Genomic DNA, 26,040 nt, shown 5'->3' with positions numbered 1-26,040 from the left:
GTAACTGTCTTATTTAGTGTCTGAAGGGCAGTACTACATGGGGGGGGGAGATCTTTAAACAAAATAATAACAATTTACACCGATCATCCAGTTCAGAAGTTTACACCCCCCTGGCTCTTAATGTATCATGTTGCCTTCTTGAGCCTCAGTGAATGTTTGCACCTTATGGCAAGTTCTCTGAAACAAGTGGCCAAACAAAACTCGAAGCCGATTCACTCATGCATCAAATGCATTGTTGGTTACATTTGGGAAATTATTTGAGGCCAGTTGATGTTGCTACCAGGGCTTTACAGACAGCACAGTACCAGTCACCGACTGCCAATCGTTGAGCAAAGATTTCGAGCCCCACCTTGCATCTGTCGAGCGCTCAAGTTCAAGAAGCTTTTTGACGATCCAGCTCCTTCTGGATCTCTAGAAATCAGGCATGCCTGTCCACACCAGTCACGAAAGTGTGCAAAGAGTTCGCAGTATCAAAAAAACGTACTGACATGCCCATATACCATCGTTGCGGTGCAGAGAACCGAACTGAACCTTTTAGGATCGAGTGCACACCAACCCTTATTACCTGACGTGACAGAAGCCCCATCAAAGCTACAGCCAACGCAGAGAGATGGATCCAGCTGTACTGGCTCAGTGACTTGCAAAATATCTCCCGTTTCCATGAATCCAACAGTCCGTTCTTTAACTTCGCCCGCATGAACGTACCTCACACACACAGCTACCATCTCGCGTTTTGACATGTCCTTGCATTCATCAACCATAATCACGCATTCGCTGTATGGAGTCTGATGTCACTCGGCCGTGATCTTTCACAGAAGTAGCGAGTAACTCATTCTGAATTTCTGGGTATCTCCTGGAGACGACGACGTGTGTTCGGGTCATGCTCGGCAGTTATGCTAAACAGTTCCAAAACAGTGCATCAGTTATTTACGGCCTCTTCGTTTTCTCCGTGGCCATGTAAGACAATGCCTGGCTTTGCACAGAACACAACAATGCCAGGGACCACTTTCACATGTTCACGGGTCATTCTGAAAGATACTGGGCAGGGGTGGCTCAGTGGTTAAAGGCTCTGGGTTAAAGGTCTGAGTTCAAGCCCCAGCACTGCCAAGCTGCCACTGTTGGGTCCTTGGGCAAGGCCCTTAACCCTCAATTGTTCAGGTGTATAAATCAGATAAATGTAAGTCGCTCTGGATAAGGGACTCTGCCAAAATGCCATAAATGTAAATATATATATATATATATATAACATAAATGTATGATTTAAAACAGTTCCCTGGGTTTTACGTGTTGCTTTATTCCTCTAGTATGTGGAAAGGTAAAGGGAATGAGATTTGCTGGCTTGATGTCTGATGCATGACCTGCAGAGGTGTTTCCCGTCTTTGAACCCATCACAGATGAACACTTTTTCCGTGCATGGGTTGGGGAAATGCAGACATGCTTTGCAAAATACAGCATTGTTTGTTGAGCTATATTCAGGCCATGTGACCTCGTCGTAGCATTTTGCGGAAAAGCAACGATTCTCTCGGGCAGATTCGGTGTAAGGGAATGCGGTCATCACTGTCTGTGTAGGTGGTTCATCAACCGCAGACAAATCATTCGGTATTGTGCTGATTTGTGTCATGGAAGTCTCGGCGCTACACTCCAGGGATGAAACGTGTGTGTCTGCGTCCCGGAAATGGGACGCCTCAGGTGCCGCTTCACTCGTCGTGTCCTCCCGGAAAGGTGAAGTAGGCTCAGATGTAGACGGCACTTTTTCTCCTCCTCGCTCATCTTTTCGTGATTGCTTGAACTTTGTTCGCCCACCATTGCCACCGCGCGTTAATTAACGAACTCTCTGGCGCGAAGAAGATGACCGCGTGGGCTACGCACGACACGTGGCGTAATCAAACCGATAGGTTTGAAACCAGCTGTTGCATTTTGACCATGCAGCATATTGATTGGTCAATCGATCAATCTGAGTAACAAATCAACAATTCCTTCATTTTTTTTATTTTTATTGAAAGCAAGGGGGCCGGACATGTAAATGAGCTCCAATGAGAAACGTTGCTTAAAAAATGGTACTTTTTTTTAATTATTTTTTTTTTATTTTTAAACTAAGAGACTAAAGGTTTCCTTTTAGTTACTGAACTTAGAGTTCGGGTGAGATTTAGAGTTGGGTGTAGGCATAGCATTAATTATCTGCATTAGTAATTATTTTAATGGAAGGTCCTGACAGGGATTGTAAGGGAAATGTGTGTGTGTGTGTGTGTGTGTGTGTGTGTGTGTGTGTGTGTGCACAATGCTGAGGAGAGATACGTTTGTTGTGCTTTATCTTTATAACTGAAAAGCCACTACGGTCCTCCGACGCCTAAAGCAAACAAGGTCAACAGCTATTTAGGAAATAGAAAATGTTTAGTGCCGAGCAGTTCCATCCTGAGCTCAGGTTACTGTCTGTGTGGAGTTTCACAGGCTTTCCCTACGGTTTCCTACGGGTTGTCTGGTTTCATCCGACCTCCCAAAAACATGCCAGTAAGTGGATTAGCGCCTCGTGATTGCGTCTAGGCGTGAATGTGTGCGTGTGGTGTCATATCAGGGTGTGTTCCCGTCTTCATGGGCAGTGTTCCTGGCATAAACTCCAGATCCACTGCCACCCTGACCAGAATAAAGTGCTTTCTGAAGATAAATGAATGAGTGAATTCATTAATGAATGAAAATATTTAGGTACGCTAATTCATATACAGTATGTCTGTGTCGGATATAGATCTGCAATAACTAATCGATAAAATAGATAATAATCGATGATGAAAATCGCTGTCGATGAGTCTCATTATCGATTAGTTGGTCTGCGTGCGGTACATTCACTCTCTACATTACTTCTGTTCTGAAAACGCGCTTCAGAGAGTAAATGCTAAAGTTGTGTCCCAAATTACATACTGTACACTTACACTATGCACTATGTACTCTACCGTCTACAATATGAATTGTAGAAAGGTAATATCATCTCAATTGGAGCACTGGTGTTTTTTTTTTACTAACCGGAAGTATAAAGCCGTTTCCTAGTCGACGGCGCATGACGTCATACGCACGTAATGCGACGCCGCTAGCTTCAGCAGATACCCAGAGTCACCGACACTGACTTTCTTCAGTTTACTGTTCGTCAACGTTACCTTTTATTCCCAACATGACCTCAGTCTTCATCAGACGGAGGCGGAATCATCATGTGACCGAGGAAGAACGTGCGCGACCTCCAAGTCCTCTAAGGCAGGGGGACATTTTATATTAAACACCGTGAAGACCGTAACCTGCAAACTTTATGAAGCGGAGTTTGTGTAGCACGGAAGCACGACAATGATGCACGAGCACAAACTTTTGTTTCTATCCAAAATAATATTCAAAATATATATAATATAAGGCAGTGAGTAACAGAAACCATAATGTGCAGTGAAAGTGAGATGTTATTAATAATTTAGGACTGTAGTTTAATTCGGTGCTCTTTGTGCAGCCATAAAAAATAATGCATAAATACTATCTATCTATCTATCTATCTATCTATCTATATATATATATATATATATATATATATATATATATATATATATATATATATATATATATATATATATATAAAATGAGTGTTCATATTATATAATAGTGTTTATGCATTATTTTTTTTATAGTTGCAATGAATAATAAATATTCTGGTGTCTAAGTATTTGGTTCTTTTCAGTCTTATATAATTGGACAGATGTTTTAGTCTGAAGTTTATATTTGTAACCCTCAGTTTGTGGACTTTATTTTAAATAAACAAAAAATAAAATGGTACTGAAAGTTGCGGCCCCCCATCCGATTAATTAATTAATTATAAAGAATCAGCCAACTAATCGATTGTGAAAAGTGTTGGATGAGGATTATTCCTTCCCCGGTTATAGATTTGTTTGGTCACACGACATATCGACCTGGTCCCAAGCCCCGGATGCTAGTTTGGTATTTTGAAACACAAACCTTAGACGACAGATGCTCTTTAGGTTAATCACCCTGTCTCGCCATATAGCTTCTCTTGGGTCTGGCTTTGTGTTTAGAAGATTTAATGGCTCGGTAATTGGATGTTTTTCAACGATAAGTGGGCTGAAATTGCAGAGCCAGGGTTTGATCGGATAAGGAAGCTTGGCTAGGTGAGCTCCGGGTCTCTCCAGTGAGGCAAAATTGCCCAGAATCCATTTCCTGCCCAGTGAACTTTCTCGAAGTGTCAAAATATTTAAATAATTGATGTGGAGGCAACAGCAGGTTTTTTGGTGCCAAGAATAATTACGTGTTTCGCCTGTTGTGTGCGTGTGAGTGAGAGAGAAAACGAGAGAGGGAGTCTTCTATGGCACGGTGGCAATAACCCGGCGATATCCATGCTCAAATTCCGAACGTGATACAGCGAATTATACATTTGAATGGCTGTAACGTCTGAAACGTTTGCTGAAATTTTAAACCGCGGCCCGAAACACAAGAATGGAATAAATTTAGCAGAGTACATTTCTAGTTGTGTAGTCATGGGGCTTGGATTTAGCGTCACTGATCCTGTTTCCGCTCCACTGAAATAACGGACATGCGGTGTGCAGGTTTTAAAACGCTAAGATTTGTGCCCGTCTGAATAATTTGCCTGTCGTAACTAAGATGTAAATTCCTGACAGCCTTTTAAATAAGCGAGATAAGTTAGAACAGTCATAGCCTAACACCTGTTCAGCATCTTAACCAGTGACCGATTTAACCGCAGACTTTAATGTTTCATTATTCAATATGTCAAATTCCATTTGGTTGATTAGATTTTAAGGCGGTCATGTACTGTACACTGCCGTCCATTAATATTGGCACCCTTGGTAAACAGGAGCAGAGAAGGCTGTGAGCGGTAGGCGAATAAAGTCACGGTTACTGTAAGTTCGGACACTAAAGAGACCTTTCTACTGACTCTGAAAAACACCAGGAGAAAGATGTCTAGGGTTCCTGCTCACCTGCGTAGACATGCCATAGACCTGCTGCAGGGAGGCATGAGGACTGCAGATGTGTCCAGAGCAATAAACTGCATTGTCGGTAATGTAAGACGACTAAGACGGTGCTACAGGGAGACAGGAAGGACAGATGATCGTCCTTGCAGCGGAAAATTACATGTAACCGTGTGTGTCCATGCAGACGTGATGGAGAACTTGTAAATGTCTTTTGGTGGAAGAGTGGAGTAATGTCTCACAGCAAGACCTGACCAATCTGGTGCAGTCCATGAGGATGAGATGCACTGCAGTACTTAAAGATACCGATACTGACTCTTACTTTTAATATTGACCCCCCCTTTGTTCAGTGACTCGTTATTCCATTTCTGTTCTTCGAATGTCTGTGAAATTTGCTCAGTTTATGTCTCTTTTTATGTTAATACAAATATTTGCACATGTTAAGAACTTTGCTGTAAATGAAAGCAGTTGAATGTGAGAGGATGTTTCTCACGAGTTTATATTAAGGACAACTTTAAAGTTCTACATTGCAGCTCAACAAGGCCTTCACATTAAGGCCACTTTAAATTTACATGACCCTATTAACCCTGGCTGAAAACACACATAGGTTAGCAGTATCACATGAGCAAGAGTGCAGATATATTGAATATCGGCACAGCTGTGGTCCGGCCGTGGGCACATAGCTGCAGGCTGAGTGCCGTAGCAAAGTCCAGCCGTGCCGGTATTCAGTTTTGTGTATGCTTCTGAGTGCAGTATTGCTTTTATATGACAGTTCCATAAACAAGAAATTCGTAATAAGTAAGTGATTTTTTCAGACACAATATGGCCGAATATTCCGTTTATTTTTGCTCCGCTAGTGGAAATAGATCCTGAAGAAGCCTTACTCGCTTTATGAAGCGTCGTCAAACTTACTAGCTAGCTGACGTTGATTTGTACATTCCTGTTAAAGGTGCTTCGGGTGAAATTGCCGTCCCTACTTACTTTTCATCTTCATCGGACGAGCTTTTTTATCCATCCGTCTTCTATCGCTTTATCCTTTTCAGGGTCGCGGGGAAACCCGAAGCCTATCCCAGGGAGCATGGGGCACAAGGCGGGGTACACCCTGGACAGGGTGCCGGTCCATCACAGGGCACAATCACACACCCATTCATACACTACGGACACTTTAGACACGCCAATCAGACTACCATGCATGTGTTTGGACTGGGGGAGGAAACCGGAGTACCCGGAGGAAACCCCCGCAGCACGGAGAGAACATGCAAACTCCACACACACAGGGCCACGGTGTAATCGAACCCCCGACCCTGGAGGTGTGAGGAGAACGTGCTGACCACTACGCCACTGGCTTTTATATCTTAAGTCAAAAGTTATATTCGTGAATAATGTATCATTTGCCATGTCTGCTGATGATGCTAGGAAGTGGGAACTAGGAAGTGGAATTTTACATGGTGAACACAGACGAGTGGCGTGGTACACACAGTGAAACGCCCCAGTGCGGTTATAGGAAATATAAGCACTCTTTGAATGCTGCTCGACCAATCGAATGACCGGATTGGTTGTATTTACCCCGTTGTATAAATCTTCGTTATCAAACAAGTTCAATTTTTTTGTTCAGACTCTCTTGGCTGGTGTGACGGCTCATGTGAAGGTTGACTGCATCATGAGTTCTGCGAATTATCGAGATGTTTTTGCCCAAAATCTGGTTGCCTCTGCTAGTCGATTTGTTCAACAAAATCCTGTCCACAAACACACACAGAAATGATTGTGGAAAATCAGTGTTGTACAGCAACCATCACAGCCTCTGCATCCGAACCGAATCGTGCTGAACACGTGGACTAAACTGAAGATTGCAAATCCATAACCCAAGCATATAAAGAGGCTCGAAATGTTCCGCTTGGAGGATTGGACAATAAGCGCGCTACAAGTGTTTCCAAACTGTACACTTTAAACATGACAAGAAGCCGTTCAGCGTTGTGTTGTCATTTTCCTCCAGCCTAAGCTTCACCAACTACTAATTTCTGGGATGCATTATTTTTCATATTATCTTTCAAATTATTATTTTTTTTCCCCCCCAAGTGTTATTCTTTTTTATTTATTTATATTATTTCATTTATTTATTTATTTATTTTTTGCATTGTCTATTTAAGACGTGCAGCAAATTTGAGTGGTTATTTCCCAGGTAGAATGGAAAGTGCTGCTTTTTGGCATAATGCATCAATAGATGATAAATGTGCCCAAGCACGGTTTCAAAGAAGGCTTTCAGGCTGCACTCTTAGCACAATGCAACCCATTTCTTACATCTGAAGCCAACTGAAATGTTTTGAAATGACAGTCAAACAAATGGACCCCGTCTAATTCTTCAGGGAGTCAGTGCTCACTTATCATGCGTGTGCTTCCAGAAGGTAACGTGACTTCTGTTGGCAAAACAGTTACCCTAATTTCATACCGTGTCAGTAGCATATGATCTTAAATCGCTTAGATCAGTGCTTGAGTATTTTTTTAGGGATGCTCCGTTCAGGATTTTGGCAACCGATACCGGTTACCGTTTTTTTTTTTTTTTTTTTTTTGTAATCGCGATCGGCCGATCCTGATCGTTCAAGCTCTATATACGTGATGTGTACGCGTTCTGTTGACCGTCACTGTTGACCGTTTTTTCAGATAAAGTAATCCCACACATGTTGCCTTGGTTATATTATTTACAGTAATGTTGTAGATTGTTGTTTTAATTGAGAATCAAATAAATAAGCACAAGTTTTACAAGGAACATTTTAACGGGCCTTAAAAACACACAGCGAATGGCGAATTTTACCCTCGTTTCTTGAGTCCACGTAATAATTCCCCGCCGGTGACGACATCGTTAAAGTTTAACGTCATCAGATTGCGATCGGTCCGTGAGATCGGTCAAATTAAGAGACTGCCGATCGATCGGAGCATCCCTAGTGTTTTTTCAATTTATTTTTATCTGGAAAATAAATGAAAATAAGGAAGAATTCAAGCCCGGAGCACGTAAATCTTGATGACTGAATGTAGCCAGGGCTGGGTGATAACAATAACATTGATTTCCTGATGTCGCTGTACGCTTTGCTGAGATATCGTGGATATCTTTTATTAATATTGCATTTTTAAAATATAATTACTGACTGTAAGCAGCAGATATTATGTTTAAATGGTATATTTAATCTTTTAAATTGCAAAATGTTAGAATATTTTGTTTGTTTTTCTTTTTTTTTCATTGTTTAAAAAAAAAAAAAAGTATTGTATTTAACATTAAAAGAAAAATGAGTGAATTTAAATCAACTACTGCTAAATTAATGACATTAATTAACTAAATTGTTTGCAAACCTGTATACTGTGATACATACTGTGTATCATATAAATAGATAGATAAATACATTCATACAGTACATGCATACAGTTGCAATCAAAAGTATTCACCCCCCACTGCAAGTCAGGTTTATTGTCGAAATGTACAGACTTTCAGCTGTTTACGATGAACAGATCAAACAAAAGCGGTCGGAATAGTTCGACACGGTGAACGCTTCAAGCGGTTTCCCCAAATTCAACTGAAAATGCGACTCATAATGACTTCTCCAGTCTCAAAATTATTCAACTCTCTGAATAGAATCCCTCAGAACGGCACAAATATGCAACACAGGTGTTGTCTCAAACGCACCTGATGCAACTAGTCACGAGCTTCATTCGTTGCAGCAGGTGTGCTTGAGCTGGAACACATGAAATACCTGAACTGGCTAGCGGTGGAAAATGTATGAAATACCTGAACTGGCTAGAGGTGGAAAATGTATGAAATACCTGAACTGGCTAGGGGTGGAAAATGTATGAAATACCTGAACTGGCTAGGGGTGGAAAATGTATGAAATACCTGCACGGGGCAGAAAAGGAAGCTATCAGTGGCTGCAAGCAGATTTGTGAGAAGGCAGGTTGTGAAAAACCCTCGAGTGACTGTAAAAGACCTGCAGCGAGACTTTGTGTAACAGGCACTGAGGTTTCAGTGAGTACAGTAAGGTGCGTACTAAACGCAGAAGGTTTCCATTCCAGGACTCCAAGACGTTCACCGCTACTGACCCAAACGCACAAGAAAGGTCACTCAAACTCATATCAATAATCCACAGGAGTTTTGGGATTCTGTTCTGTGGAGCGATGAAACAAAACTGGAACTTTTCTGCACGATGGATCAGCGGTACGTCTGGAGGAAGAAGAATGAAGAAAGAACACTCTGTCCACAGTCGAGCATGGTGGAGGCTCGGTGATGCTCTGGGGCTGCTCTGCATCCTCTGGCACTGGAAACCTGCAGCGTGTGGAAGGCGAGATGGGTTCATTGAAGTATCAGGAAATCCTAGGAGAAAACGTAATTCCGTCTGTGAGGAAGCTGAAGCTTGGGCGTCACTGGACCTTCCAACAGGACAATGATCCCAAGCGTACCTCAAATTCCACCAAGGCTTGATTGTAGAAGAAGGTCATCACAAGGTCATCACAGTCACCTGACTTGAACCCCATGGAAAATCTCTGGTGGGATGTGAAGAAGGCAGTTGCAGCACGCAAACCCAAGAATATTACTGAACTGGAGCCATTGCTCATGAGGACTGGGCAAAGATTCCTCAGGGACGCCGCCAGAAGCTGGTGTCTGGCTCTGCATCTCATTTGCAGCAGGTCATAACAACAAAACGGTGCTCTACTATAATACTGAAGATGCTTGCCATGATGGGGGTGAATACTTTTGAAACTGGAGAAGTCATTATAAGTTGAATTTGCAGAAACCACTGGAAGCATTCGTCGTGTCGAACTATTTCAACTGCTTTTGTTTGATTTGTTCATCGCAAACTGCTGGAAGTCTGCCAGTTTTGACAATAAACCTGACTTGCAGTGGGGTTTGAATCATTTTGATTGCAACTATAGATGTACTTTATTGATCTCCAAAGGGAAATTTGCACGCTACGACAGCAAAAGGTATAACATTCAAAATATCTTAACAATTATTCTTCCAGCGCTGCCCCGAGTGGCTTCCAGCTGCAGTAGCTTCTGTGTTTTTGTCTGGTTTTGTCTTTAGTCAGTGCCTTTTGAGAATCATAATTTTTTTTTGGTCATATCGCCCAGCCCTAGTCCCAACCCTCGACTGAAAGTTGGTACAGCCCAGTCTAATGTTCCACACTAGAGCCTGATAGAGCCTGAGTTGTAGTTCACATGGGGGAATTTCCAAGTAGTATAATCCTTCTTCATGGCCACAGTATGCATTAATCTTGCCCGATCTCACAGAAGCAAATTAACAACCATTTATGCTGATGACATAATCGGGCACCATGCTGTCCTCTCATCCGAAATTGTTTTTCTTTTTTCTTCTTTTTTTCTTCTTCCCTGGGAGAACACATCTCACAAAACACACATACACGCATCACTCCTTGGTCATTTGCCATCATCAGTCATTAAATGTCTTGTCTGAAGAAGCCGTCAATATAAACAGATCATTTTCAGAAGCACTGAAATGACAAGCGTGTGCGCAATTCTTTTTTTTTTTGGTTACTCCTTTCGAGTGTGTGCGTGTTTTTCGACCAGCTAAAGACCTTACGCATGTTCGCACGCACAACAGCACTCATGCATTCAAGTATATTCCAATCCCTCACCACACACACACACACTCATTAACCTAGCATGTTAAAAGTCAGTGTGCCTCTCTAAATGCTCTCTCTTCAGATTGCCTTCTTTTAAAAGGCTCTGATCCTGTTGGCATTTTACACAGGAGGCACATCACTTTAATTACACACACTGCTTTGTCTCACTGCTTGCCTGCTCTCTCCTCCATCTGCCTTGTTGTGTGTGTGTGTGTGTGTGTGTGTGTTAGGGTTGAGAGGGGGATGGAGGAGTCATGTTTTTAATATCTTGTTGGGGACCAAATGTCAAAACTTTTCACAAGGACAAAATTCCTCTGATGTCACTGTTCTTATAATATATTTGGCCGGTCCATATGACTGGGATTACCCCCCCCCCACAAAAAAACAAACAAAAAAAAGCAAGTAAAAGATTTAAAATGGTTCAATAGTAGAAGAGATAATATGGTGTCTGTTAAGAACATGTCTGTTTTATAATGTCCAGAATGCATAGGTATAAATTGTTTATATTCGACTCGACATGAAACAGTCAGTATTTAATTTAAGAGCATTTCACTAAAGAACATTTACAGCTGCGTTCGTGTGACGGTCTGGTCTCAAAAGAACCATTAGTGTATACGATGAAGGTTTTCTCGCATCAGAAACATTCATGTGGTGATTATGCAGTGTTGGGCAGTAATGTAGCATTTCTAACCCGTACCTGAACTGGCTAGAGGTAGAAAGTTTATGAAATCCATGAACTGGCTAGGGGCCGTTTGATGTGAAATCGATCCCCAAAAAGAGTCGATTCACCGATTCTACGCAGTGAAAACTAAGAGTCGGTCCCAAAAGCTTCGGAGTCGATTCGGTGCAGCGAAAGTGATTCAGCTCAGATGCAAACGTTACAAGCAAAAATAAAATGAAATAAATAAATCCATTTCTACATCGTTTCCATGTAACACATTTCCTTAATTCCAGTGAACTTTGGAAATCAGTGTAAACAAATGAATCGTCGTATCTCCGCACGTTTGTTATAAGATTAATCAGGACTCTGTTGGGTTTCTGTGTGTAGAGTATCACGGTGGGAAAGGGGAGGGGTGTGAGCCCCCTGCTGGGCACAGAGCGTTCGTGCAGAGATAAAACGGACAACACGACTGAAGCTGTTTTGATAATAACACTGTATACAACTGCTACAATAAGACTATAACATTTTAAACCAAGTGGCGTAGGTAAAAAAAAAAAAAAAGAAATACTTGTGAAAAACTGCAAACTCTTAAAGCCCTGAGTGTCTACTTTCATATGAGGTGTTAACCACTACTGCGCGTGAGTGTGACGTCACGATCATGTTTTTTGGCCTCTGGTGTTAAAAAAAAAAAAAAAAAAAAAAAAAAAAAAGAGGGAGAGTTAAAGTGAAGACGTCAAAGTATGTTATTGGTAGACAAAAAAAACAACTTTTTTTATATTTTTTTATTTTTTTATTTTTTTTTTATAAATCTTGGCTGCTACGGCGACGTCTGACTGTTTTCCCCAGATTACCACACGTTTAGGAAATAATTTGAAATCAATAATACTCTCTTTCCACACTGAGAAAAGCCTCCCTTCATGATGCAGGAATGTGATCCATGCCTTGGTTTATAAAAAGTGCAGGTGTGGGTATGATTTGTGAGCATGTAAAAGACTAAATGCATGCGGACCTGTAAATAATAGCACAGCGACACCATTTTGGATGTCTTGGCTTTGTCCGCCAGTACATTGGACTTGAAATGAAGCAATAATGCCAGGTGTTTTGTTTTTTTTGTTTTCCCTCCGTGATGCTCTGCCAGGACTGTAGTGCATCCATTTTCAGATCCCGCTCATTTCTCTGCCTTCCTGTCTTCAGCCTCGCTTACAGTAAGTGAAATGCAGCTCTAGAATACTGCGTGCAGCTGATTAACAGCCAGGACAGGAATACTCGTGTAGCCAGCTCTGGATAGAAGTTTAGTTTGTTCACACGGGTAGTAACGTCCAACATAAACGACGCATCTAACGCATTTCCCAACAAACTGCAGATCTGTTGATGCACAGGAGGAGAGAGAACTGGATCTCGGGTAGTTGAGACCTCTAGTGGACAGGGGCGGTATTGCCGTCTCTATCCAGTGCTCTTTTAAACATTCTATCTTCATCAGCAAGGGTTTTGTTTTTTTTGTTTTTTTTTCTTCTTCTACTTTTATCACTAATTAGACAAAAGGGAAAATCTGTGAAAGCCCGTGAAAATGTTTCCCTTTTTTGATGAGCTGTCTTCAGCACAAAAGTGTCAAAACCGTGGATCTGTTACAGATGAAGAAGAAGCAGCCTTTATTTTTCACATATACATTTGAAATTCTTGTTTTTCCCCATGTCCCATCATGTTAGGAAGTTGGGGGTCAGAGCACCGGGTCAGAGCACCATGATACGGCACCCTTGGAGCAGAAAGTTTAAGGGTCATGCTCAAGGGCCCAACAGTGGCAGCTTGGCAGTACTGGGGCTTGAACCCCCGACCTTCCCATTAGTAACCCAGTGCCATTGAACCGTTGTTGTTGTTGTTGTTGATTGGTTCTGCCACAGTATTTTTTTTAAAAAAACAACATTAAAGATGGATGAGAAGGGGCTTCTGGAAAAGGAAATTCATCGCAACCATCAGTATAGCGCTCACATCCCTACGCATTCTCAACAGATTCCTCGAGTGCTAATTGAGTCCTGCGGGGGGTGTAATGGCGAGAAATTAAAGAAAATTTAGCCCTGTCGTTTCACAATGGGACATTCTGGCTAGCCATCCTCATCTTCCTCCTTCTCCTCCTCCCCTGTCTGCCAGAGCTCCAGAAGCTGGATGTCAGATGACTGATTGCACAAGTAGCCTGAAAGCCTTCTATTTATTTATTTATTTTTTTACTCAGATGTTCTTTTTTTGGTTTGAACTTGACAATGTGCAGAGCATCAATTAAGCAGAGATCATTTGTGAGTTTGAAATGCAAGAGGTTTTTTTTTTTTTTGTTCCATGGGGAAAATAAATGGCTGTTAGTTATAATGCAGGGATTTATTATAGTGTGTGTGTGTGCACTAACATTTGGAAACGGTCTGCGCTTGTAAAAAAAAAAAAAAAAAAAAAAGTCTAGACCCACAATGCATTCCCTTTGACTCGGCTCCAGTTCAGACCGTAGCTCATGCCTCATTACTCTGGTGAATAAATCTGCTTAACCTGACTTTAATGAGTACGTATTCGAGAGCTGTTCTACGGACCGAGACATGGACGATTCCTTAAGTGCGGCTTCTCTTTATGGAGAGTGACAGGAGCCGCGCTTTCGGAAACGATTTCACGTCCAAGATGTTTCGCCGCCTGCGCGGTGAACCTGGCGGAATCACCAGTTATAAATTTTGCGGATGTGGAGGTTGGGATCGAATGTGTTTATTATATTTCACGCTATTCTAATGGGTCGTATTTTGCTGCAGGATGATGACTGATGGCATTAGGCAGCTATTAACATCCACTACTGTTTAAGACCGGGCCGCTCTGCAGTCGTATGCTGTGCTGTCACGTTTAACACGTGCTTCTTTTAACTCGCTGTTAGGTCGCCTAGAAAATGTGTTTTCCGGGCTTTCTTATTTTGGACGGATTTGACAGTATGACACGCATCCTTCTCTTTAAAGTTACTCGCAAAGTTCTGTTGCTTTTAGTTAAAATGCTGCCCGATATCAGTCCCAGAGCGCACGGGGGCGTAGTGGTCAGCACGTTCGCCTCACACCTCCAGGGTCGGGGGTTCGATTACACCGTGACCCTGTGTGTGTGGAGTTTGCATGTTCTCCCCGTGCTGTGGGGGTTTCCTCCGGGTACTCCGGTTTCCTCCCCCAGTACAAACACATGCATGGTAGGCTGATTGGCGAGTCTAAGGTGTCCGTAGTGTATGAATGGGTGTGTGAATGTGTATGTGATTGTGCCCTGTAATGGATTGGCACCCTGTCCAGGGTGTACCCCGCCTTGTGCCCCATGCTCCCTGGGATAGGCTCCAGGCTCCCCGTGACCCTGAAAAGGATTAAGCGCTATAGAAGATGGATGGATGGATGTTTAACTCCTTTATCATGATTTTACTTTTGCGTACTACACGACTGTATAAGTGAATTCCCCTGTTTCTAGCTTTCCCCCCACAAACACTTCACTGCAGTAAGAGTCAACGAGTAAACGTTGGCACACGAACCTCTCAGCAGTGCATTTGCTGAATTTGTGAAAATTAACTATAAAAGTGCACGATGAAGCATGAAGAGAGGAAGCGCACTAGCCTGCTAGAGAGAGAGATGTTAATCAGGACGTCTGTGTGATTGTGTTTGATCAGTTGATGGGCTGCACTATTGATTGATTGATTGATTGATTGATTGATGTTTAGCTGCATCCCTACATCCTGGCACCGCTCCCATGCTACCTGGTTAAAGACGTGTTCTCAACTTCAGCAGCTATTTGGAACATCTAACATATATTCATTTAGGCCAGACGCCATTTAGTATTATCCGCTGATGTAGCTATGACAGTATTTGTAGTTGGTCTGTGTGTGTGTGTGTGTGTGTGTGTGTGTGTGTGTGTGTGTGTGCGCACATCACTCTCATTCACACATACTGTGCATTAGGATAAATGGAAGAGGACAGAAGTGCCGCTCCTGTGTGTGTGTGTGTGTGTGTGTGTGTGTGTTGCCACTGCTTCCAAAAAAAAGTCTTGAGCGAAACAAGTAAATGCACCCTCGCATTTAATCACACACAGGCCTGACTATAATTGGCGCAGATCCGAGCGTGACTCTTAACTGATGGGGAGAGAAAGACAAAGGGAGGAGTGCAGAGCTGATGAGCTGTTACTGCATCATTCATCCATGCCGACAGACAGATGACGACCTTTATCAGCCAAAAAGGAAACAGAGCACTGATTAACATGATGAGAAGGAAAACACACACACACACACACACATACACACTGCGTTACACTGCTAATGGGTCAATCAGCACAGTAGGGCATCTTCAAGGGTGGAGCCATGAGAGTTAAGTGTCAGACTCAATCTTACAGAGCCTGAGGGGTGTGTGTGTGTGTGTGTGTGTGTGTGTGTGTACTGATTTCATCTACCCTCCTTCACCTGCCTAATTAGTTCTCTACTCTTTCTCAGAGACATTAAGGCAGTGTAGGTAGTGCAGCTTTCATTACTCGCCTCTCTTAGACCCCAGCACTGATGTATAGAGTAGAGTGCATGTCGCTTACTTTGATATTTTTGCATCGTTTAAGATTGGAGGGGGAAAAAAGGTTTTTCCATAAACCACACGATGTATAACGGAGCATACAGTAGCACACGATTGTCCCTGGGCTGTAATAGTTTTAGTAAAAGGATGTATTTATAGAAGAGAAAATGTAGATGTGTGTATCTGCTGTGAGATTAAGATATCTTTGTTAAAAAAAAAAAAAGGGAGAAAAAAAACGTTGTCCTCTGATGAACACACACTGTCTGGATGCCTAGTTAAAAAGAAAGAAAGGGATAGGAGGTGAGAGGAAAAGGAGAAAATCTTAGGAATGGAAGGACACAAACAGCAGAAACGCCCCATCAGCCAGCTGATAAAACGACTCCCGTTTATCTCTGACTTTAAGACTGATACTCTGAGGAGGAGAGAGAGACGAAGTACGGACGTGAGCCAGATGGAGAGAGCCGAGAGAGGGAATCAAGAATACAACCTCCATCTCTCTGGCGTGCGACCTGCGCGGGAGATTCAGCGGCGTTCGATCGAGAGATCTCGGTTTATTCGGTCTTGTGACCAGTCTCGATGTTAATCGTTCACTTTGCTGAACTAAAAACGAAAGAAATAGTGTCCTCCGTGAATGAGGACTGAGTGCATTTAAATATATATATATATATATATATATATATATATATATATATATATATATATATATATATATATATATATATATATTTATTTATTATTTTTTTAAAGATATTGGATACGGCGCATGAGGTGGCACAGTGGTTATTTTTTTTGGAGAGCTAAGCCGTATCTCAGTATGCGATCTCGCATCCTTGTGTACTCGTTCCACGTCATCATACACCGCCGAATTCCAATACTCAAGAACGCAAGTGCCCGGGACGCGTGAAATTACCCGGATGCATCTTTGATCTTGATATCGGGGATGCGACCTGCGGGTGCAGACCTGAGCGCACCGAACCCGCTCGCAGTCCCAGAAGTCGTTGCGGCAAAATACTAGCGGGTGACGGAAGCCTGACCCGTGCGTGTAGTTTTAACGTATTTTTAAAGATGTCGATCTAAATTAATCATATTGTGCGGGTAAAAAGAGTGACTTTGATATATGATTTCGATCGAGATATGAGGTTGTTGAAAAATCGAATTTATCCCTCAGAAGTATTTTGATTAAATTATGCTAGCTTCCATCCTGAGGTAACGGTAAAGTCGTCAGCGTAGTCTTCAGTTAAGGTGAGGTCGCAAACAGAGCGGTCACTACGTTAAAACACGCGTAATTAACTTTTAATCGGCTAGGTAAGAGTAAATCTATTAACCAGCTGGAACATATTACTTTCCAGGGGTGCACTGAAAAGATGGACGCTACTAGGAATGTGCAGGGATGGTCCATTTGCACAACAGGAAGCTCACAACACATCTCAGTTATTGCAAAGATGTGTTCTGTATCCTCCTGTCCTTCCAGGTTTGTTCGTTCAACGTAGCGTGGCGAGACCGGGCTTCACGAGAACGCAAGTCCGTTCTTTGCGTTCTTAGACTTGAGAAACAGCTATAATATATTGAGGCGCAGAGTGCGGTTTCTCAAGACCTGGCAACTCTTGTATTTTAAAATGGACGAAACACACAAATCAATTGAATGACGCTGTTGTGTTAAGGGTCTTGGAGTTAATCTTGGAGTACTGTTTTGTGGGAATTAAATTTGAAATTTCAGAACTTGCTTTGTTTTAATTGTATACTTTATTAATTAATATGGAAAAGACTCCAGGACTTTTTCTGCAAAAAAGCCTTGGTGGAATTTGAGGTACGCTTGGGATCATTGTCCTGTTGGAAGGTCCAGTGACGCTCAAGCTTCAGCTTCCTCACAGACGTCATGATGTTTCCTCCTAGGATTTCCTGATACTTCAATGAACCCATCTCGCCTTCCACACGCTGCAGGTTTCCAGTGCCAGAGGATGCAAAGCAGCCGCAGAGCATCACCGAGCCTCCACCATGCTCGACTGTGGACAGAGTGTTCTTTCTTCATTCTTCTTCCTCCAGACGTACCGCTCCAATTTTGTTTCATCGCTCCACAGAACAGAATCCCAAAACTCCTGTGGATTATTGATATGAGTTTGAGTGACTTTTCTTGTGCGTTTGGGTCAGTAGCGGTGAACGTCTTGGAGTCCTGGAATGGAAACCTTCTGCGTTTAGTACGCACCTTACTGTACTCACTGAAACCTCAGTGTCTGTTACACAAAGTCTCGCTGCAGGTCTTTTACAGTCACTCGAGGGTTTTTCACAACCTGCCTTCTCACAAATCTGCTTGCAGCCACTGATAGCTTCCTTTTCTGCCCCGTGCAGGTATTTCATACATTTTCCACCCCTAGCCAGTTCAGGTATTTCATACATTTTCCACCCCTAGCCAGTTCAGGTATTTCATACATTTTCCACCCCTAGCCAGTTCAGGTATTTCATACATTTTCCACCCCTAGCCAGTTCAGGTATTTCATACATTTTCCACCCCTAGCCAGTTCAGGTATTTCATACATTTTCCACCGCTAGCCAGTTCAGGTATTTCATGTGTTCCAGCTCAAGCACACCTGCTGCAACGAATGAAGCTCGTGACTAGTTGCATCAGGTGCGTTTGAGAAAACACCTGTGTTGCATATTTGTGCTGTTCTGAGGGATTCTATTCAGAGAGTTGAATAATTTTGAGACTGGAGAAGTCATTATGAGTCGCATTTTCAGTTGAATTTGGGGAAACTGCTTGAAGCGTTCACCGTGTCGAACTATTCCGACCGCTTTTGTTTGATCTGTTCATCGTAAACAGCTGAAAGTCTGTACATTTCGACAATAAACCTGATTTGCAGTGGGGGGTGAATACTTCTGATTGCAACTGTAGCTCTCTTCATGTTTTCTGGAGCTTCCTGTAGGTTGCTAGGGCCGGTAAACCGAATCTGTTTGATTCATGATTGATGATGTATACTTGTTCTTCCTCTGCACAGGATACGTTTGTGTGGGCTTCGTTGTGCTTCACTGATACTCGAGTGTCCATTAATATCTTTTTGTCAAACTCACTATTGTATGTCATGTCTAGTTTGAGCCGCGTGAGAGCTGGACACCAGTGTCATCGTAGCATGTTTATTAAAAGCTGCGCGAAAGCCAAGAGTAGAGAAACGGACTTTTTTAGCTTTCCGTGTATGGCAGTCGAGTGAAAGCAGTGATTTTCCGATCGATGCTTTCCTCCTGCTTGATAGGTAGACGTCCGCCTTTATTACCCTGTTTGTCTTTAGCATTTCGTTGGCAAGCCTTCGTGTTATATATTCTCCTTGTCACAGAACTCTCTCAGTCCTTTCTACCCTGTCACACATCTATTGAACCTTTGCGTTCACATGCTATTTCTTTTCTGATGCTGTATTCTCCCCCCCCCCCCCCCCCTCTCTCTGTTTTATTGAACTGTTCCGCAGGCTGGTCGGATGCGCTGTCTGCTTGGCGGAGTCCACTAATATTCCTTAATGACGCTGCATCTGTCTCTGTCACCAGGCTGCTTTCACGGCCCGATAAACTGAGGCGCTTCTGCCTCAGACAGCAAACCAACAGAAAACAAACAAACAAACAAACAAACAAACAAGTCCCTGTAATGGAGGCAGAGCAGACAAAACGAAAGAGCGCAAGGTCAAATGACACACGAGGTGGCTGCGTGGAACAATCTTGCCGGTAATGAAGTGCTTAGTAATGCACGGTAAATAGCCACCGGCGTGGCGGAACGACAGCGGAACACGCGGGCCGTGATTATCGCAGCAACAGTAGATAAATGTTGACTGATGGATTAAGACTTGGTAAACAAGGCGTGCTGTTTGTCTGTGGGTTTAGATACTAGCAGTGTTTCTTTTCCTTCTAGCCTTTCTGACTAGATCACCACGACTGCGAAAGCAGGACACGTCTTTGGACAGCACGTTTTCACACCGACACCCCACCGTGAAATATCCTCTGGCAATTCCTTTCTCTGTCATGCTCGCTCTCTCTCTCTCTCTCTCTCTCTCTTTTTTCTCTCTCTATTTTATCCAGGCTTTTCTTTTCTCTTTGATCTCCTTTCTCTCTCTCCTCTCGCTCCCCCTCCCCATCTCTTTGTCAACGTTTATATGCTGTACGTGCGGGTGACGATGAGGAAAAGTGTTGCTTTTTTTTTCTCCCCCCAACGTGTGTGTTTCTTCGTGTACGACAGAGCGCGCAGGACATCCGGCGTACATACTTCATCGTGTGCAGTGTATAACTGCCAGTGCGAGCATATTGTCTTGGATTGGCTCTCTCTCGTTCACTTTGGATCAGTGAAGGGGGTGAGCATGTGTCTGTGTGTGTTTGGATCATGTGTTGGTCCTGGACCACGGCTCTGTTGGCCCAGCACAGACAGCAGACCTTTTACCTCCTGTTACTCTCATCCACTTCCTCCCACACACTTTCACTCTGTGCAGCAGCGAGACGTCTGATCCGGTCCACGTGTATGTATGGGCGCCGTCAAATTCTTTCATTCTGATTTTAATTACGCTCAAGATTTAGAGTGCACACGCATCGAAATATCACTTTGCCTGTAATTGTATACCGGCCTCGAGAGAGCGAGTGTCAGTAGCGGTGCAACACCGTGGCTGTGTCGAATATCCCTACTACCCTTCTAATACAGTAGGTCGAACAGCAGTACAGCTAAGGAGGAGTATGTCCAAGTTCTCAGTATTCATAACGTAGAAGGCGTGAAATACCCGGATGACCTACCGCTTCCGCCGAGATTCTGCAGTGTGGAACCACTGGACGCTGCGCTATCCCATAAGGCCTCGCCTATCATGTGATATTACCCACGCCCACCGTATTAGAAGAGACCAGCTATAATGATTATCTATTCTATATAAAATCTCTCTCTATATATAATCTAATCTATAATCTGTTTTTGATTATACATTTGTTTTTGTTTTTGTACTTCTTTAATTACTTTTCATAACTTTTATGCCTTGTTATAAAACTATATAACGGACAGGTATGGGACATGAACGATCAAAAATGTTTCCGAACCCTATAATTACTTTGCACAAGACAACTAGGCTGTAATATCGTGGACCGTTTTACACGTAAAAACGTGTTGCATTCCGTCCGTCCCGCGTCTGAACAATATCCGCATACGGATTCTGAAAATTGGGAAGAAGGGCTCGTCTGTCGGCCGCCGTGCGATTGACGGGATGTGCTGCTCCGACTCTTAGGCGCTCGCTGAACGGAGCAGACGCAGAGAGGGGTGAGAGTGCGGCGGGAAAGCGAGACCTCACGCCTGCAGGACAGTGCTGGTGACGTTTGGAAAGTTGCTAAGGTTTGTCCAAAAAGTCGCTAGATTTGTCGTTAATGGCAAAAAAAAAATGTCATTAAAGGGGGTCTGTAAAGTGGCTACGTTGGTAACACTGATCTGGTCTAAAAGTCAGGCTAAGCTCCGCCTCTCCCCTGCAGAAAGAAACTACAGAGGTAGAGGGAACGCGGGGTTTTTCATTTATACACATTCTAATTTAAGAGCAATAACATATACTGAGTACCCAAATGATGTCTTGTGTGTTTTTAAAAAAATTTTTTTTATTGAAAACAATTTGCGCTCCCCTTCCGATCTCTCGCGCACCCCCGCGAGAACCACTGCCGTAAGTCAATAACTATAATAAGTCAAAACTGGCGCGGAAGAGCTGTCAGAATCAAAAATGGTGGAAGTTGTAAATCACATGACGGTGCCAACATGGCGGATGTAGTACGTCCGGATTGTATTCATGCTCCACGTTTATACTGATCAGCACCAGGTACCGAATCGAATGCAAGTAGGTACCGTCACAGTACGCGCTTTTCATATAATGTGTCTTTTGTATGGTGTTTGGTGACCAGATCAATGATATTCCCTTGAGTGATGAAGGTGGTGGAGAGTGCAGTCCATCACATAGAGTAGAACCGAAATCTCCTATAGTTGCGCAGTTAGGTTGAGATCTGGAGACTGTAAAGGCCGTAGCATACTGTATGACTTAGAACATTTATAAACTCCATTTGGTGCCCTGTGGATGGGGGGGGCGGAGTCATAGTGGATAAAGCTGAACTGCCAGAATAACTTTGTCTTGATTTGCAGTGTTGACCTAAAGGCTAACCCTAGTTCTGCTCGGTGGACTGGTTCCTCTACCGATGTTGATGCTGAGGTTTTGAACCCCAGCAACACCGCTCCACACTGATACACTCATACCTGCACAACAATAGCTATAGTACAATGCACCTATTGCCCAGTGAGTGTATTAACATATAGATGAGCCTAGAACGCTTTATCAGAAAATTGTATATATTTATGTAAACAGCAGCACCAATCAGATTTCGCTTGGGTCTATTGCAGTTTATCAGAAGGATAAATGATCACGTAGTGCCTTGCAGCTGGTGTTGAGAATCCTTCAAGCCCCTGTAGCTGTGTGAAAATAGCACCGTTACAGATGCATCCACACGAGTGTCGTCGTCGGCGCCGGTATTTGCGTGAAAGTCATTTATAACGTTACGTCTACGAGGAGTGTCCAACTGTGGTCCTAGAGGTCTGGAGTTTATCACGATTTTGTGATTTCCCTGCACTAACGCACCTTCTGAACCCGGTAACCACTACATGCGTTTCAGCAGGAGAATAACCCGTACCGTGACCTGTAATCTGAGCTCTGGACGCTTACGCCGTTTTGTTCTCATGCCAAGTCGTTAGATGAGCCGTTTCGACAGGTCTACTATATGAGTCACTTTATTTGGAAAAGAAAAATTCACAGCAAAAGACGACCCCCCCCCCCCCCCCCCCCCCCCCCCGTATGCAAATATATAGAAGAATACTAATTCAGAAACAAATGTGGGATTATTTGGAGAAAGAAAAACAGGAGGCTTGTTTGTCCTGTGGGAAGGAATTTGTGCCGAAATAAATACACGAGGGAAGTAAGTGAAAACATGCGCACTGTTTATTGGAGGTTTATTGGAAACATGTACGTTGTTTATTAGTTTATAGATGGGACTGGTCGGATTGTAGTCAGTTGGACTGGCAGAACTATCAGTTAAGCTGGCAGGACCGAAGTCATCATAGCCGGGGCTATGAATAGGGGTAGAGGATGAATCTTCATCAGGTGACAGACCAAACGGGCCTTCAAGAGAGGAAGTAGGAGTACAATTAGCCTCGGTCTGTGTGGAAACATGGGCAACAGTCACTGCTGGTATAATGTGATAGGACAAGGGTCATGGAGGGATAGAGGAAGAACAGAGCTGATGATGTAAATACTGGTCTGGGCCTGAAAAATTGAGCAGACGAGTAAGAGGAGACTCAGCTGAGGAAGGAAGAAAGAGGGAAAACTATAAGCGTCCTGTACACGCCATAACAGCGCCAGCAGCAGAACGGAACCAAACCATCCAACTAACACGAATAAAACGAGCAGAACACGGGCATACCACACATTTAATCTGTAATAAGAAGTATAAACCTCACCCATAGTAAAAGAATGATCCGAAAATATCCAGAAGGACGGCGCCTTTAGATCCGCACAGCCTGATGTCATGCAGGTAATGGGTAACGCTGAACATACGAGGAATTCAACAAGCCATAAACAGAATATGATGGGAATTTCCATAGGAATGAAAGGAAATAATAGAAGGGGGGTATACCAGAGAGAGAGGCACTGTATAAATCAGGAGGAAGAACTGAACAGGATCAGAGCACTCTGAGTTGATCTCATTTTGACTGTTTTTGGACAATAAACAAGATTTTGTGCTTCTCTCATTCACCGTGGTCTTGAGTATTATTCTACCAAGGGTTTGTGCTGAGTTGAATAGTTTTTGAGAAAGGCGCAGAGCACCCCTCGTCGTTTGGCCACGACAGTCCTTTATGTATGTATGTATGTATTTATTTGCTTATTTAATGGATTTCCTCATGTTTCGTGTCGAGGCTTGTAGCTGTAGCAGAACAGTTTAAAATCTCGCACCGTACCAGCACGATTGTCCCGTTATCTTATGCTGCTGCTGTTCACTACTCCTGACACCGAGTTTTTATTTATTTATTTATTTATTTATTTATTTTTTAAATTTTTTTTGCATGGCAGTGTGCTAAACTAACACGCAGTTCCCAGACAGCATTAGAGACTATGGCTTAGAGATTATGGCTTTTTTTTTTTTTTGCTTTTTTTTGGTCACCGATATTGCCACCAGCTCTTTTTGCCCAGTGCTGATCTTTACAGAGATGGATTTGTGGGTAATAAGTGGGGATAAGTGGGAGTCCCTTGGGGGCAGCAGGCTGCTGTGGACTGCAGAGTACATCGCTGACTCAGACAGGAGAAAGCAGGCTTCTTGCCTTTAATCACATGAAATCACTGACATACCAACTGCCCGAGCCCTAAATCCATCCTCCATCTTCACCATTGTCCTTCACCTCCCTTAGCAAATCCTTCTCTTTTACATTTTTTATTTTTTTTTGCAGAAGTAGTTCATTCCGTATTAGACACACGATACGAATTCTATTCTGAATGTTAATAAACATTTCATTTGCGAATGGTAAAGGCATAAATATAAGTCTTATTATTCGTGTATTCATGAGTCTGGACTTGCTGACGCGTTCTGGGATTTTAAAGGGTCAGTAAGCTGTTGAACATTCTTGTATGCTAGAAGTACCGTGCTTTTGTTTGGAGCAGCTCCTGGAGAATTTGGCACTAGCGGGTGATTTTACTTTAATAAAATATAAGAAGACCCTTTCAGGGGTGAACAAATGACACAGCATTTATTAGCCATCCCATCAGTAAGGCTGTAGTGTGTTGCCCAATCCCATGTTCTGTTGTTCCACAAATTGTAGACGCAGTTTTTTCACAGATTGGTGAACCTCGGCCCATTTTTGCTTCCTCTTTTTATACCCAATCATGTTACTGACCTGCTGCCGATTAACCTCCAGCTGCTTTCTTTTTAGTAACAGTTACTCATCCAGCCTTTTGTTGCCCCCGTCCCAACTTTTTTGAGATGTGTTGCGGCCGTCAAATTCAAAATGACCTTATTTTTTTCTTAAAATTATACATTTATTCAGTTTAAACATTTGATATGTTTTTTTTCCACCCAGACGACAAAATAATAACAATTTACACCGATCGTCCTGTTTAAAAGTCCCCAGTCAGATGTCCCAGTCTATCATGATTGGTCTACCGCCGTCAGCGAGCAGCCAATGAAGACCAGAGGCGGGGCTTTTTTTCTCTTTTTTTTTTTTTTTTAAACGTACGTAGGTTAGTACGGGAAGTAAATCTGGAATCACTAACGACTCGTTTCAGCTGTTCAGACTCGGTTCCTTCCTTTGGGACTCGATAACTCCGTTCGTCATGCACTTTGTTTTTTTGAAACCTTGCAGACGTTGTTACGTTCACAAACGGCTCGATAACGCACGACATGAAAGATCATATTTGAAAAACCATCATAGGTGCACTTTAATGTTATTTCAACTTATCAAATAATAAGCTATGAGTTCAATTGACATTGGATGACCTTTTGTGCGCTTTTTTTTTTTGTGTGTGTGTGTGTGTGCAGATTTACAACGAGAAGAGGAGTCAGTTTGACGTGAAGAGGAACTCGCCCAAAGACCTGGTGGACAGAGTGGCTAAAGACATCGCCAAGCTGCTCAACAGCAAACGCAAAGCGCTCGAGGTGAGAGCCTCACAGCCGCACCGTTCCACGCTGTAGCGTACAGCTACCGGGGCCTCGTCAGTATTATAGGACATGTTCGTTTCTGCTGCTTTGTTGCCGCTTAAGCCGTTTTATCAGGGGAGCGACCGGCGCAGAGTAAATCGTCCTTTCCAACCGAGCTGACCTGTGAATATATTTCAGACAAAAGTGCAATATATTCTATTCTCCCTAATCTAATCCTCACATCCCTGCGTAGCTAGAGCTCAGGGTCCTTGATAGTTAAATCTCTTCCTGAGGAGTGGATTGTGAAAAACTGATACAAAAATAAATAAATACATTAATAAATAAATAAATATATAGAGAGAGAGAGTGAGAGAGAGTAAAATAAAATATTTAGTGTAGAGAAATATTATTTGATTCGTAGCCACATAAACCTCTGAGTAATCCCACAGCCATGCACCCGGTGCGAGATCGACATAGTTCAGATTCTTTATCATCACGTTAAAAAAAAAAATCCGGAGATTGATCCTCTGTCTCTTCCAATAAGACAAAATTGGATTTCTAAAAGCATATTATCGATGCCCACAGTGTTGTAT

General features: G+C 42.8%; 1 protein-coding gene across 4 annotated transcripts in view; it reads left to right on the top strand.

The window, feature by feature from the left end:
- The window catches only part of cacna2d2a (calcium channel, voltage-dependent, alpha 2/delta subunit 2a), a 337,274-nt gene that overhangs the window by 141,648 nt on the left and 169,586 nt on the right, over positions 1-26,040 (top strand). For all 4 annotated transcript variants that reach the window (XM_053683490.1, XM_053683489.1, XM_017480023.3 and 1 more), the window contains one exon: positions 25,349-25,465. In XM_053683490.1, coding sequence (XP_053539465.1) covers positions 25,349-25,465 — 117 coding nt within the window. The remainder of the gene's footprint in view (positions 1-25,348; positions 25,466-26,040) is intronic.

Source organism: Ictalurus punctatus, chromosome 11 (genome assembly GCF_001660625.3).
Source record: "Ictalurus punctatus breed USDA103 chromosome 11, Coco_2.0, whole genome shotgun sequence".
In the NCBI taxonomy this organism is placed as follows: Eukaryota; Metazoa; Chordata; class Actinopteri; order Siluriformes; family Ictaluridae; genus Ictalurus; species Ictalurus punctatus.
The sequence above is the reverse complement of the archived record's forward strand: the minus strand, read 5'-3'. Positions and strand labels throughout refer to the sequence as shown.